Below are 15,743 nucleotides of genomic sequence, written 5' to 3'. Positions count from 1 at the left end.
CCATTGCCTCTTTGTGCCACTCTGGTGATAGCAAAGATCCACACAGTTACCCTAACTGGGCAGCTGAGAATTCTTCTGTTTCCCCCCTACCCCAACCTCTGCCATAGTGGTACGTCGTAGGTATTTCTGGGGAAGGTGGCATCACAGGAGTCCTGCTATGTTCCAGTGATCCACCGCTTGTGTAATGCCCCTTGGGAGATGTAACAAGCTGGTATGTGTTAGAGCAGCCTCACAACTACTCTGATTTATGGACAGGAGGAGGAAAACCAGCCAGCAGCACTTCCAAGGGATCAGAAAGAGCAAAAATGGCAGGCAGGCGGCCAGCTCTTCCCCCTTCTCTTGGATCCTGCACTGAGTACAGCTTGGTCAGACCCAGAGACTGAGCCCTAGATCTCTCTGCACTAATGACACAATGGTGTTGTTGGCTATTCCTCTAGAGTGCAGGACTCTATGGGCATGTCTACACTGCTGGCTCCTGGGGGATCGATGCAGTGGGATTGATTGAGCAGGCTGTGAAGACCCGCTCAATCGATCCCAGAAGCGCTCTCCGATTGAGGGGATTAATCCACCTCCCCAAAAGGAGTAAGGCCGTGTCGACTGGAGGGCCTCTCCCATCGATGCAGTGCAGTGAAGACGCCGCAGTCTGGCTCCTCTCCTGCGTCTTCCTCTAGCTGAGATTGCTCAGTCCTTTTAAGAAAAATTGACTCCTTTCCAGGTTGAAGAGCTAATGGACCTACTTAAGACCCCTTTCTCCAGGTGCTCGCAGGTGAATTAACTGAGCTATCGGGCTCCTGTTCACCCTCTCAGTACCAGCGTGGAGTCCACACCCCATTACACAAACACATAATTGTGTAGCTTCCTTGGGCACATGACATAGATCCATGGATCAGATCTTCCGCCAGTGTTAATCAGGATCATGCCATTGACTTTCAACAGAGCTAGCCTGATGTACACTGGCTGAGGACCTGACCCAAACAACACACCCTTCCGTCACAGAAAGGAGACTTCCCTTGTTTTCTTTTGCCCCCTTGGAAAGAAACCTAGATTTGTAAACGGGCTTCCTTTTCATGAGCTCTGAGATGCCTCATCAGCCTCGCCTGTGTCAGCCTGCTTTCCATTCCCAGGTAACAGGTAACATTCCACACAATGCAAATGTAACCCTTCAGCCAGTGGAGTTGGTCAGCGACAAGGGCCGGGTTCAATATCTAGGGGTTCCTTTCAAGAGTACAACACAAAACTGGCTGGAGCTCCCACCCAGTAACCTGGGACAATCACACACCACCCCTCAGGTGCCTCTGAAGACAACACTTCCCCTTCTTGCAAGCACAGAGACTGAGCGTAGAAAAGAGATTTTTAATTAAAAAAAGGGGAAAAGTAACCCGGTATTAAAAATGCCACAAGCAGGATTCACACACATAAAACCCTGAGCAAAATACCCACCCCAGAGTACACTGGGCCTGCTGCATGCTTCCTCGCCACTGGCGGCTCTGCCAGCTGCTCCGCTCTGCTCCTCCAGCTGCTCTGCTCTTCTCGCCGCTCCACCAGCCATGCTGCTGTGCTGGCCACTCTGCCAGCTGCTCCAGTGCGCACCCTCACCTTCCGCTGCCACCTGCTCCTCCGCACGTCGGTCTCCTGAGCTTCCTCCCAGATCTTAGTGCTTTTCAGCTCTTAGCGGGAGATCATCATTGCTGAAGCAGGCTGGGCAGCAAACGCTGCCCCACAGCAAGTGATTTCAGCTCTAGTCATCACTTCACAAAATGACGCCTAATGGAGCTTTAATTAGCTCTAGCTTTGAACAGTGGGGTGGGGCGGGTCAACCCATGCCTAGGGCTCTTACGTAAAGCCCTCACCTGCGAGCAGACACACCTGTCCCCACCCCCTCTACCTTTCACAGGGGTCTGCTTCTGAGCCCTCTGCGTACTGCATGCAGTACAGACGATGGTGCCTTTTCTGTCAGGACAGGCTAAGTCCGGTTCTGCTGCCCTTGCTCAGACCACAAGGAGAACAACGTTTCATTACCCCTGCATTCCACAGGAAAGTGATTTGTAACCCAGCACCAGCCAGAGGGAGCACTTGGGTAAAGCAGTCCCTCATGCCGAGCACCTCGGCAGGGCGGGTGTGCTCATGCAAAGGCGGTTTGCTCCTGCAGCCTGTTCCCCTTCTCCCCGCCAGCTTGGCAGGGGAGAGCTCATTCAGACCCTGCCTGCACACGGAACACCCAGCCCTGAGATCTGGTGAGCGAGAAGTTTGCACAAATAATCCAATTTAGACTTTCAAAAATCCTGGGCAGGGCAGAGACTTTGAGAAATTAAGATGCAAAGAGGGGCACATGGAGGTCTGATTCTATACGTGTTTGGGGCCTAATCCTGAGAGAAGCCTTTTCCAGCTCTCTGGACTTTCTCTGCCCTATGTTGATTGGCTGTTTGCTCCAACCTTCCCCCTCCCTCCCCATGTCACCACACCTGCCCCTCTTAGCGTCCTCTCCCCTGCCCCGTCCCCCTCACCCGCTTCCCTTCACTGTCTCCTGTCCCTGCCCTTTTCTTTCCTATTAGCTGATCCTCTCCTAAGTATATGCCTGTAAAGGAAACAAAACAAAAAGAAAGAAAGAAACCCATGGAACTGACATGACTGTGATACGACCCGTGCCCAGGGTAGCCAACTGGTAATGCCAATGTCAGGGCAGGCTGCAAAAGGGGAGCAGATTCTCCCCACGCTGGTGGGTGACACTGAAGCCCGGCTTCCCAATTAGCCACGAACTGCTTCTGATTACCCCACACTGGATATCGAGAAGCCAGTCCACAAATGCCCACAGCCCCTTTTACTGCATTTCAGCTCCAGGCTCCCAAATCAGCACTAGGTCCAGTAAAGAGACCAGTTACTAGAACTCTCTGCTCTCTACTAAAAAGGTTCCCTCTGACCCCAAAGGGTCAGCCACAGTACCAGATCAATATAAGTTTGGATCTTACCTAAAATATCACGCTGGCTGCCAATCCTTTAGTAACTAAACTAAAGGTTTATTGTAAGAAGAAAGAAATAAACCATGAGAGAAATGTTAAAGGGTTAAAGTAAATCACAGATATACAAATGATTAAAAGTCCATTTTCATCAGGTTTCTGGAAGAAATGTGGATTTGCAGGCTTGTGTAGTTCTCTCTGGTTCACATCCAGTACCTGGATGGGTCTAGGTCCTTCGGTTCAGTTGCAAGATGAATTGGTCCAGAGATAGGTGTATGTCTGCAGACTGGACAGGAGCAAAGACAAAATGGTTTCTCTGTCTTGAACTTATAAACCCCCTCCTCCGGCCATGCAGCCTGTGGGCAGTCACCAGACCCAAAATGGAGTCCATCGTCACATGGGCCAATCCTGGTGACTCTTCAGGTGTGCCTGGGGTCCAGTCACGTAAGCAGGTTCTGGTGACTCATTTGGTGATGCTGGCCTCTCCCTCAGGGCCCCATTAAGCAGGCCATTGTTCTGCAGCCATCCTGTCTGGGGTGTTGCCCAGGCAAAACAATTTGAAACACAGATATCTCAAATACATCTATAACTTCCATTTCAAATATCACACATGAACATAAATATTATTATCTTACTTAGCACATTATAACCTTCCGAACAGTACCTGACATGGCATATCCCACATGGATTATTATGATTCTGCCATACTGATGTCACCCAATATACCAAATGCCCCCCCACTCAAGCCAGCCCGCATGACAATGACATTTGCTGCCATCACATTGGTCCCTCTGCTTGTGTGTCCTACTTCTGCTGCCAGTCACCATCCGTCATGTCAGTTTACACTGTGAACTCTTTGGGGCAGCGATTGTTTTTTTGTTCCGGGTTTGTACAGCACCTAGCACAATGCAGTCCTGGTCCAAACTAGGGCTCCTGGGCTCTACGGTAATACAAATCACAAAGCGTTGCTCTGTGCTAGGTGTCGGGAAGCTCTCTATGGTGCCGTGGAGCAATCAGAACACTCAGAAACGTGTCCACCTAACAATAGGATTGGGAAGGGTTACCAGGGGCAGCAAGACAGCTGGAATACGGGCATCTTATGCTCCTTTCCTTCCGACTGTTCTGAAGCACCTATGACCAGCCTGAGCTTTGTTCCTGCCTGGGAGCTTATCCATGTCCTCTTTGCCTATTGCTGCCCAGGAGATAGCCACCGGCGACGTGTAGAGAACACAGCTGGTTGCCTGCTATGCAGATGACCTTTTCTGGGGGCCCGTTGACTCGCTGCTGGGATTTGTCCTGTGCTTGCTGTGCCTGCTGTAGAAGAATGACGCACCAGCCCAGACACAGCCTCAGAGCAGGCTCCCCCCATCGAGTGCTCTTTGCCGACAGCCCTCTAGTGACCTGCCTCTTCTTATGACTCAGCCTCCGGCCGGGTTACTCCACCCCTTCTGCGACACCAGACAGTCCAACAAACAACAGGCCTCTGGCCTCAAGCGGAATGTTTGGCCCAAAGACTTTGGCGGAGTCTTTGGCCCAACTCAATTGTCCTTCCACCCCTAGCCTCCGGGGCCATACCCCATCTTTTCTGTTGGCTGGGGGGAACCCAAGCCCTCCCTTTCCTCTGGTTCCAGTCCAGGGCCCCTGTAGGATCTGGGATCAGCCATCTGCCTGCAGGTTGCCTTTCCCTCAGCCCCACTTCAGGAGTTTCCTTCCTCTTTGCTGCCCCCTCCCATCCGGGCAAGTCTCAGAGCATGAAATCTCGCCTGAAACTCTTCCTTCCAGCTGAGCCCTCCCAGCCTTTTGTGCAAACCCTCTCCCTCTCTCAGCAGGGTTCAATCCTTAGCCAAGGCTACCTGATTTCCAGCCAGTTACGAGCAGCTGGGATGGTAGCAGATCACCACCAGAGGCTGAGCTTTTGTCTCCTTAAGGGGCCAGCCAGCCTGTGACATTATCTTGTGCATTTCCGCACTGGCATTTTCTTGCTTCCAACCTGAGCCTGTGCTACACGGCTGTCTTGGCAAAGGCTTCACTTTGTGCAAAAGGTGTTTGGAAAGCTGCCAGCATCCACTGCATTACCAGTGATTGGTTGCTTTTGGCCCATGTACGTGGGTAGCTGGCCACTCTCCCAGCTCCAGCTCCTTCTAGCTGATTCATCTAACCCCTCCCAGAGTGGTTTCAGCAGCTGCCTTCCTTCCCCTGGATCCATTGATGAATATGGAGCAAGCCAAATATTTGAGCGTCTGGATGGCACACAGTGGCATAACTCTGGTCTTTATTCAAGACCAGCAGGCTGGGCCCATGTGAAAAGAAGCTGAGATCCATGCATATTGAGGAGGGAGAGAGCAAGCTCATGGCAAGAACTGTGTGTGTAACATAATGCTTTTGCGTCCTTAGTCTTGCTGGGAAAGAGACAGGAGCAAAAGCAGAGCTAGATTAGACTTCTAGGAAAATATTATGGGCATAATGAAAAAAAACCGGGACTTCCAGAGATTCTGCTTGTGTTTGCGATGCCATAGTTGTCCAAATTTCAAAAACGTCTGTCCAGTTTGTACTCACATCTCCACAGCAATGTGATGGGCATCGATTTTGGTGTGCAGGTGAGTGAGGCTCTCTGCGGGTGAAATTCATCCCTCTGTAGAGTTGCAGTGACAAGATCCATGTTCCACTTGCGTCCTACGTGAAACCTTAACACAGGGCTTACAGGAGGCATTGGCTTCTACTGACCATCTACGCAGGGGTGAATTTCATCTTGTGTCCCGTACCCTGGATGAAAGTGAGTGTTAATTTGACAGTGTGAAGCTGAGCTCAGATTCAGGCCCACTATTTCTAGGGGAAGATGGTGAAGAACCCAAAGACTCAACCAAAGTCTGCTGAACCAGAAAGGAAGGGGAGTCACAGGAGAATACTACTGGCAAAAGATATTTGAATTAGATAGCTGCACTAAAGCCACCGTCAAAAGGCAACCTATTGTCCTAAAGAAACCCTTTAAAGTGCATCCCGTGGTTTCTGGTACACTTTAGTTAAACCTTTCATTACTGGATACCTCTACTAAATGCCTCGTTTATACTGATTGGTGGGATGGTCACTCAAGGCATGTTCTACTGAATAGACATATCAATGTGAGCAAGGATCACTGCGTTCACAGGACACACCTGGACCACATCGCTCGGAGCCTTAGACTAGCGTATGGAAAATAACCGGGATTGTAAACTGGATAGCTAGGAGAGCGTAATCTGCCTCCTGATGAAATACCTTGAAATAGGGCCTTGTGACTGAATGGCTGGAGCTAGCTGAGGACAGCAAAATCAAACCCAGCTAACCCTGAAGTGATGCTGTTCCACAGAGAGGCCTTCGAGATGGAGCAGGAGTCTGGCTCCTTTTGATGAAGTGCTTGTATGGATGGCTCTGCACATTCCATGTACGTGTCCCTTGTCACCGCGCTCTCAATATAGCTGTGACTCCTCCATGACCTACCTGTCAGGCTGCATTGCAGTCAGCCACTGATTACGCTATATGGATGGCACAGCCACAGCAATTAATACAAATTCATTGTGGAGAGGGCTCCTGTACCCTCTAATTCACTGGATGAAGATCTCCTTCTGAACTGCTTCTCTGAGCCCTTTAGCTTTGTTTACATTTTTTTCACACTAGTCAAGGGCCTGATTCAGATCTCACTACCTGGCACATAAATCTGGAGTAACTTCAGTGAAGTTAATGTAGATCGAAACATGTCAGATGTGTATCAGGCTCTGAGTGTTTTGAATTTGGGTAAGATTCTCTGAAGTAATAATGTCACTGACATAAGTAGAGATTTACGATGGTGCAGCTGGGATCAGAATCTGGTTGCTTTGTCTGCACCTTCATCTGTCTTAGCACAATTTCCCTTACATTTTTACACTTAGGGGTTTCCTCTTCTGAATTTGTGAAGCCTCAGCACAGACTAAACAATTGCAAAAGCACTATTGTTATTATGATGTCAATTATCTTTTGCTTATGCTATGTAATAATAACTAGTAGCTGAAAGCCTGCGCTGTCGCACAGCTGTAAAGTCAAGGCTGTAAAAAAGCTGACTATGTCTCAGATCTTTAAAAAATGGACAGTTACAGAATGTGTATCCCAGTGACAATCGAACCTGCTGATATTCTGAACAAAAAGAGCTCTCAGCCATGCCTGTAGCTGTTTCTCTCACTTCACACTGACTCAACAGACATTCTCGGCTTCAGAGTAATGTTTGGGTTTGGTGGGTGGGTGGTTGGTTGTGTTGATTTTTGTTGGGCGGGTTGTGCTGGGAGATTTGTGCTGATTTCTGCAGGTGGTGAGTGAGGGGCTGCAGTGTGCTGTAGTGAGGAGCCGGGGGAGAGGGGTTATTGTGTGTGCTAGTTATGTTGTGCGTGGGTGGTTGTGCTGAATTATGTCTGGGAGATTTGTGTTGATTTATGCAGGTGACAGTTGGGTGCCTGGGTGTGGCAGCTAGGCCAAGTAATCCTCCATATGGGCAGTCTTCCTCATACAACCAATAAAATTGTTGCATGCAAATTAGCTGTAAAGTCAGCGTGGTGATTGGTTGCATTACCTCTCATATCACAATGGTTTAGGATGCTTGATATGGTGTAGATACATGCTGTAGCTGTACACGGCTCAGGGGTGTAATTTGTAAAGTCAAAATGGCTGTAAGCTGAAATATGTGATGATAACAGACTGGGAATCCCAGTGATGACTGAACCTGGTGATATTCCGAACAAAAAGAACTCTTAGGTATATCTGCAGATGCTGCCATCGCTTCACACTGACTCTACAAACATCGTGGGCGTCAGAGTGAGACACAGAGTGACGTTCCAGGAATTATATTGTATCGATTACCCCTTAGACATGATCGCTGGCAATAGAACCCCGGAGTCCTGCCTCCTGGCCTCATGCTCCAGCTACTAGACCACGCTGCCTCTTCTCACACTATATAGTTCATAATCATGAACCTAAAAATATAGGGCTCACCCTGCATCGCGTTCAGCTCTCTGGCCGGGCCCTGCGAAGTGCATCAGAACTTGGACTTGATGTCATTGCAGCTACTTGTGTGCATCAAGTCAAGCACATGCGTCGGTGTTCCACTGGATCAGGGCCAGCGTGCTCCAGAACTTGTGGGATCAACCCACCCTGCTTGTATAAAAAGGTTCTGGGCATGAACAAATGTCCATAACCGCATAAAAATCTCCCCTCTTTATGAATAACATAAAAAAAACACAATATTTGATTTAAAATTTGGAAGCAGCATAATAAACAGAGCGGGGTAAAATGTTGTGGTCAAAATGTTTTTTTTTTCCCAAGGGAAAAGGGCAGATTCAGCGACACACACATTTTGTAAATTTGTGTCGATTTTGCAAAACTGCTCATTTAAAAATATTCTGGAAAAAAAAAATCAGAACATTTCATGTTGTCATTTTCAACTCTTGGATTTTTCGGTTGCAAATGACTTCTCATTTCAAATTCCCCTTTCATTTTATTTTTTAAAAATGTCAAAACAAACAAAACAAAAATAAAAATGGTTGGAATCAAAACGAAATGTTTTGATTTTGTTGAGACAAAAAGTTTTTATGTGTATGAAATCAAAAGAATTTCAACTATTTAAATCGCCAACAAAAATTTAAAAATTTTGTTTTCAGTCTGACCTGAAACATTTTATAAAAGGTTTTCGAAATTGCCAATAAACCAAAAAATCTGTTATTCAACCAGATCGATTATAAACATGGCATGATAGCACTGGAATTATTCCCAAATGTATCGGTTGTGTCTTGTGCTCTTTGCAGAACAACTATAGGATCAGGCACAACGGGCACATTTGGGTTCAAAGAACCACGTTTACTAAACATTTATGAACGTCGAGGGTCTAACTACAGACAGACAGCTACTCTGGCTGGATTCTGATAGCTTCTCAAACGTAAAACATGGTGAACACCACTAGCAGGCTCACAAACTATTTAAAGCAGTGATTCCCAACCTGTGGCCCGGGGCCCAAAAGTGGCCCACGGGGTCTTTCAAAGTGGCTCGCAGCTCCCCTCCCGCTAGCTGCAGAAGGGAGCCGCTGCCTAAGGATCCAAGCGGAGCACGTTACCGTGGGGCTACAAGACCGGTGCAGGCTCCTTGCTGCAGCCCAGGGGATGGGAGATCAGCATTTGTCTCCCCCTGGCTGTAGCAGGGAGCATGGCAAAGCGCTCTGCTTGGGTCCCTAGGCACTGGAGTCCCTGCTGGAGCCAGAGGAAGTGGAGCACTGATCTCCTGTCCCCCTGGCTGCAGAAGGGCGCCACTGCTTAGGGACCCAGGTGGAGCACATGGGGCTACAGTTTCCCTGCTGCAGCCAGGGGGACAGAAGATCAGTGAGGAGGGAGGCAGCCTCCTCGCTGAACTCCTTCTGTCTGGCTGCAGGGGGGATGGAGGGGTGTGGCTGCTGGGGAGATTGGTGGTCCTTCAGGGTAGTAAAAATCATATCTGTGGCCCTCGAGTCAAAATGTTTGGGAAGCACTGATTTAAAGGGATACTACCGTTTTCCTATATGCTACAGCATCTAACACTTAAAGTCTGCAATTCTTTTTTACCTAAGGAGAGAAAAGAAAAATAATAGTTTGCTTTGCACAAATTTAGGAATTGAGGCAGTTGGCTCCTCTTATGTGACTCCACCAACCCATAACATGCCCTTGCTAAACCCTCTGCCATTGGGTATGTAACCCAATATAATTAAGAAGATGGTTTTCTTGTTTTTAGGAAATACATGGGATGGAGAATTCTTAGAGAGACACAAGATGGCTGAATCCTATCCAAGTCAGAGCAGTAAAGTGGAGATGTGGTTTGTGAAGCCTCAGGATCCAAGAGATCTATTTTGGGACAGCTCTAGCACTGACTCAGATGACTGGAAAAGAGAAGACAGAAAGCTTCGTCGCAAACCTGCACTAGTGAGAACCAAGACAGAGAGAATCCCTCTGTTTGATGAGTTCTTTGATAAGGAATTCTAACTGCACGCACTCAGGGTGATGGGACTGGAGTCATGCACTGAAAAAACTCAGTGCTCGGATTATGCTTTAAACCCCCTGGCTGGATAAAATGAAGCTGTTAAGAATTGCTTCTCTTGTGAAGTAAGTAGAGTTTGTGCAGGTATGAAGAAATACAAAGGAATACTGGAGATGTGGGTGGAGCCAAACCCATTTATCTTTGTGTGTCTCTAAGGGCCACTATTGTAAAGGTGCATCTGCTTTGTGGAAAAGATATAATGAGAAATTCAGGGGTATATACAACAATACACAGGAACTGAAATTGTCAGTCATGCAGCTGTTTTATCACAGCTAAGATAGGGTACATAGGGGAATGCCATTAAAAAAGGAATAAAGTCTTACAGTCTTGACACAGGCAAAATGCCCATTGATTTTGGCAGGAGTTTTGCATGCGTTTGGATTGTAGGATCAAATGATGCTAATTTCAGGAGAATTACTCCCTGCTCTTGTCTGGTTCCCCCGATCACCTCTTTACCTTTGCTCTGCCCTCTTCTCTTTTAAGACCCTCTTTGAGGGAGAAACACCTTCAAGATAGCTCACAGGCCCTAGCCTGTCACATCCACACACTTTTGTCCTATGGAAATTTACATGTACATAAGCACACACACGAGGAATTGTGGCACGAACAAAACACATGCCTTACCTTGCCATTCAGACACACTGCTTTCATTGCTTCCTACCCGCTCCATCCTTTTTGTTTGTACGTTGTCTAATTAGCTCAAGATCTGCAAGGGACCTTTGGCTGGATTCTCGCTGCACTTATACCTGGCTAATTTAGTTGACTTCAGTAGAACTACCCCTGATTTATAAAGATATGAGAGCACAGTTGGGCCTGTTGTCACCCTCCATCTATAAAGAACCCAGCAACAAATAAGAAATAAAGATAAATGCCCTCAAACAAATACTCCTTTTCCTCAATTTTAGACCTCTTTTATCCTTCAGATTAGGACATTTAGGTCTGGTCTACACTATAGACGTGTGGATCAAAGTCAGCTTTTTGTGGCAAAACAGTGGTGGTATACACACTGTGATCCCCTCCCACCAACCCAACTCCCCTGATTTTGTGACAAAATAAAACTACCTCGATGAGAGGCATAAAGCTTTTTGCACCAAATTCTTAGCGAAAAAAAAAGTCAGCGTAGACACCGCGCTTGGTTATGTCGCAGTAAATGGCCTCCAGTAAGTGTCCCACAATACCCATCCTGACCACTCTGGCCATCAGTTTGAACTCTGCTGCCCTGCAGCCATCCAGCCTCCTCTCTTTAAAGTCCCGGGAATTTTTGAAATTCCACTTCCTGCTTGGTCAGTGTGGAGAGCTCACATCTCATCTTCCCAGCTGACCATGGTGATTCCATGCACCAAATGCTCTTCTGCTCGGAGGACACCGGAGCTTCTGAATCTGATCAGCATTTGTGGAGAGGAGACTATGCAGTCCCAGCTCCATTCCAGCAGAAGGAACTACGATCCTCACAGTCAGATTTCTCGTTCAATGGCGGCGAAGAGCTATGAATGGGACACATGGCAGTGTCATGTGAAAATCAAGGAGCTGCGGCAGGGGTACCAAAAGGCTAGGGAGTCAGACTGTCGCTCTGGTGCAGAGCCAAAGACCTGCCGCTTTGATAAGGAGCTGGAAGCCATCTTCAGTGGTGACCCCACCTCCATTGCCAAGAGAACTGTGGATACCTCCACGGGCTTGGAGACAGTGGACACTGGACTTAACCCCAACGAAGAAGTTGTTGATGAGATGGTTGAATTGGAAGACAATGCAGAGCAGGGGACTGGGATGTTTGCTGATATGGGGAGCCAAGACCTCTTCTTGACCCCAGAAGCTTCGCACCAATCCCAGCTCTCCAGCTCTGGCATGCTGGATGCAGGAGGGGAGCTTGGGTAAGTGATTTTTTTGAGTTGATGCTGCTTGGTTATGTGAAGTTCAGCTGTCCTTTGCTTTGTTGCATTAGACAGCTTGTTGAAGGGATAGAAATGCACAAGAGTAACGGTGTTTGCATGTGCTTCCCATTCCCCTGTGCAGCTTGGCAGTGTGACGGAAAAGTGTGTTAATGCACCCCAAAATTTCACAAGAATCCTCCAGAAAGATCTATAGGAAACTTTCCTGAAGGTACTCTTCAATCCTCTGCCGGAGATTCCTTGTCAGAGCTGCTTTGTTTCTTCCCCCATTGTAGGAAACTTTCCCGTGCCAAAAGGCAATCATTTGTGCAGGGAGCAAAGTAGCACACAGGTGAGCAGCATAGGGATCCGGTTTGATGCTGCTTGTATGGAGGAGATGAAGTCTAGTATCCCTGCTTACTCTCAGGAGTGAGCTATCAGCTTCTATGGTCCCCACCTGTGGAAAATGGTGGCACAATTTGAAATATTGTCCCTATCTTACTGCATCAATACCTCCAATCAACCACCAAAGACCTTTTCCCCAGATTGAGTGCCCCTCCCACCCAGACACAACTTACCATGCTCTGGGTGATCGTTGAGCTTGTGTTTGCCAAGGGACAGTGAGAAAGAAGTGCATTTTACGGTAATGTATCAATGCTGTTATTGCACTCACAATCATGCTTCTGTTCATTGTTTATTGTGCTTCTACAGATGTGTCCTTGAGGGGAAACCCTTCCACTCCTGCCGAGAATCTGCAGCTGAGAAGAAAATAACTATGAAGAAGCAAAGAGATGTTCCAAGAAATGATCCAGTCCTTTGTGGTGGAAAAAAAAGGAAAAGGGGCATGAAGACACATGTGTCTGAAAACCATAAAACTGATAGGCAGGAGAGGAGGGAAAACCAGGAGCAAGTGATAGCAGGTCATGGGTGCATGATAAAAACCATGGAGGAGCAAACGGAGCTGCTAAAGTCACTCATAACACTGCAGACAGAATTCATGTGTGCTCGCCCACCCTTTCAGCCAATACAAAACTGCTTTCTATGCCCTCCCCAAACTCCACCCACACATTCCTACCAAACTCCTGGCCCATTTTGGTACTCCGTTCACTCCACCCCTTCAGATAGCTTCCAGAACAATAGTCTTACACCCAGCTGTCATAGCTCACACTCCCCCTCACTGCTTTCTCCTCTTCACCCCAGCTTTTTGTGTGTGTTGTGAATAATTGTTATTTAATAAAGACATACTCTGTGAAGAATAAGCAATCTTTATTTGTCTCTTGCACACAATGGTTGCACCTCACATCGATACACAGTACAAGCTGGATAGCACTCAGAGCATGGTACAGTGCTGTTTACAGAGACACCTTATTGGTGCTCATTCTCAAAATGGCTCCTCAAGGCCTCCCTGGTTCAAACGGCCCTGCATTGTGTACCACTAATAGCCCTGACATCTGGTTGTTCATAGCCACAAGGAGATCCACCTTTGCACTTCACCCAGGGGGAAACTGTTCACCCTTAGTTTCACAAATATTATGGAGCGCACAGCAAGCGGCTATAACCATGGGAATATTTTCCTCATTTAGATCTAACCTGCCATAAAGGCATCGCCAGCGAGCTTTTAATCTGCCAAACACACATTCAATGGTCATTCAGCACCTGCTCAACCTGTTATTGAAGCGCTCCTTGCTGCTATCCAGGTTGCTTGTAGAAGGCTTCATGAGCCATGGCAACAAGGGGTAGGCTGCGTCTCCCAGGATCACTATGGGCAATTCAACATCCCTCATTGGGATCTTTTGGTCTGGAAAGAAAGTCCCTACTTGCAGCTTTCTGTACAGGCCACTATTTCTGGAGATTTGTGCATCATGCACCTTCCCTGTCCAACCCGCATTGATATCAGTGAAACACTCACGGTGATCCACACGTGCCTGCAGTACCATAGAGAAGTATGTACTCCATCGCAAGATGTACTCCATCGCAAGATGGTCTGTGGCTAAAATTGGGATAAGTGTGCCATCTGTCACCCTGCCACAGTTAGGAAATCCCACTATTGCGAAGCCACCCACTAATTCATGCACATTTTTAAGACTCACAGTCCTTTGTAGCAGAATGCGATTAATGGCTCTGCACACTTGCAATAGCACAGCTCCAACAGTGGACTTCCCAACTCCAAACTGATTAGTGACTGACCAGTAGCAGCCTGGAGTTGCCAGCTTCCACACGGAGATTGCGCCGCGCTTCTCCACTGAGGGCAGCTCTCATTCTGGTGTCCTTGCGCCGCAGGGCAGGGGTGAGCTCCGCATAGAGTTCCATGAAGGTGGCTTTACGCATTCGAAAGTTCTGCAGCCACTGCTCATCATCCTAGACCTGCAAAACAACGCGATCCCACCACTCAGTGCTTGTTTCATGTGCCCATAAGCGGCAGTGCACCGTGTGCAGATGCTCCGTGAATGCAAACAGTAATCTGGTGTTGTTTGTTTGCATGGCACACAGCAGGTCAGGTGCTTCGGATTCTTGTTCCAATTGGGAGCTCTTGATATACTGTGTGACATGCCGCAATGGGTTCAGAACACTGACAACAACATTGGAGAGCAGTGCAGGATCCATCCTTTCAGATAGAGATGGTGGGCGCTCAGGAAACTGGGGCCATTGAAAAATGCCATGAAACACAGTTGGAAATCCATGGAATGACTGGACATTGAGCCCTCACCTCAATGCACTGAGATCCTCTCTGCCTTCCCACAACTCCTAGGGGCACAAGGTGGTGTGTTGCACAGTGGGATAGCTGCCCACAATGCACTGCTCTCACTGTCGATGCCAGAGCACCAACGGTGGATGCACTTCGGCAGCACAATGAGTGTTGTGTGGACAGGCACAAGCGTTGTAATTACAGCACTTCTTGATTATCACTGCAACTTGCATCGACACCATTTCTAGTGTAGACAAGCTTTACTATCTATTTACTTAGACAACCCCGTCATAGTAGCTGAGCAACTCACAAACATTAATGAATTTATCCTCACAGCACCCTTGTTAGGTAGCTCAGTATTACAATTCCCATTTTACAGTTGCAGATCAGATATAGAAATATTATGGTTGGGATTTTCATAGGAACCTAAGGGAGTTAGACACCCAGCACTGACTGAATTTCAATGGGATTTGGATCTTTAGCTCCCTTAGGCTCTTTTGAAACTCCCAGCCTAAGTGGCTTGCCCAGGGTGACACAGAAAGTCTGTAGCAGAGACTAGATTTGAATACAGCTATCCTGAGTTCCAGTTCAGGGTCTTAACAGCAGACCTGTACTGCCGTATTCCCTCTATTCATGCATGTAACTTCTATGTAACATGTGAGACTAGATTGCCACAATGGTCCCGTCTGGCTTTATAATCTATGAATCTCTGTATCTCTGCCTCCTTCAACCAGGAGTAAATAACTGACACTTTCCCAAAAGTTCACACTGTGTAGGTGATTTCATGGGAAAACCCCAACAAAACAAACTGAAACAAAATTAAAAAAATATTAAAATAAAACAAAAAAGAGATTAATTTTGAGAAGACAGCAATGTAAACAGTAAAGGTAGCACATGGCTAATGACTGTTGTACTTGGATTCTGTTTGTAAGAAAAGATACCTTTGTGACCACTTTCCAGATCCCACATAACAACCATGGATGGGAAAGTGCTTTGAATTTAATATCGGGCATGGAAGAAAGGTCAATGGTTTAATGGGATGGACCAATTAACCTGGCACTTGGCTATACACCTGTCCCCTAAATGATTCAGCATATTTCCCTCCTGTGTTTCCATCTGTCAACAATTAAGCTATAATTGGTGGAAATGCAATTTATTTTAGATAGTGCTGATTAGTTTAGC

The 15,743-nt window shown here is 47.3% G+C and overlaps 1 protein-coding gene across 8 annotated transcripts in view; it reads left to right on the top strand.

Moving 5' to 3' along the window:
* The window catches only part of CCDC198 (coiled-coil domain containing 198), a 28,278-nt gene extending 15,164 nt beyond the window's left edge, over positions 1-13,114 (top strand). For 2 of the 8 annotated variants that reach the window (XM_067554856.1, XM_067554852.1), the window contains exon 6: positions 9,708-13,114. In XM_067554856.1, coding sequence (XP_067410957.1) covers positions 9,708-9,955 — 248 coding nt within the window. In that variant the 3' untranslated portion in view covers positions 9,956-13,114. Of the gene's footprint in view, positions 1-437; positions 1,108-9,707 lie in introns of those variants that run through there. The other 6 variants (XR_010921137.1, XR_010921138.1, XR_010921135.1 and 3 more) reach the window with 6 other exon arrangements.
* Positions 13,115-15,743: the final 2,629 nt, after the last annotated feature.

The sequence above is a fragment of the Emydura macquarii genome, unplaced genomic scaffold (assembly GCF_026122565.2).
Source record: "Emydura macquarii macquarii isolate MOO-44397 ecotype Brisbane River unplaced genomic scaffold, CSIRO-AGI_Emac_v2 contig_1551, whole genome shotgun sequence".
NCBI classification, from domain to species: domain Eukaryota; kingdom Metazoa; phylum Chordata; order Testudines; family Chelidae; genus Emydura; species Emydura macquarii.
The sequence above is the reverse complement of the archived record's forward strand: the minus strand, read 5'-3'. Positions and strand labels throughout refer to the sequence as shown.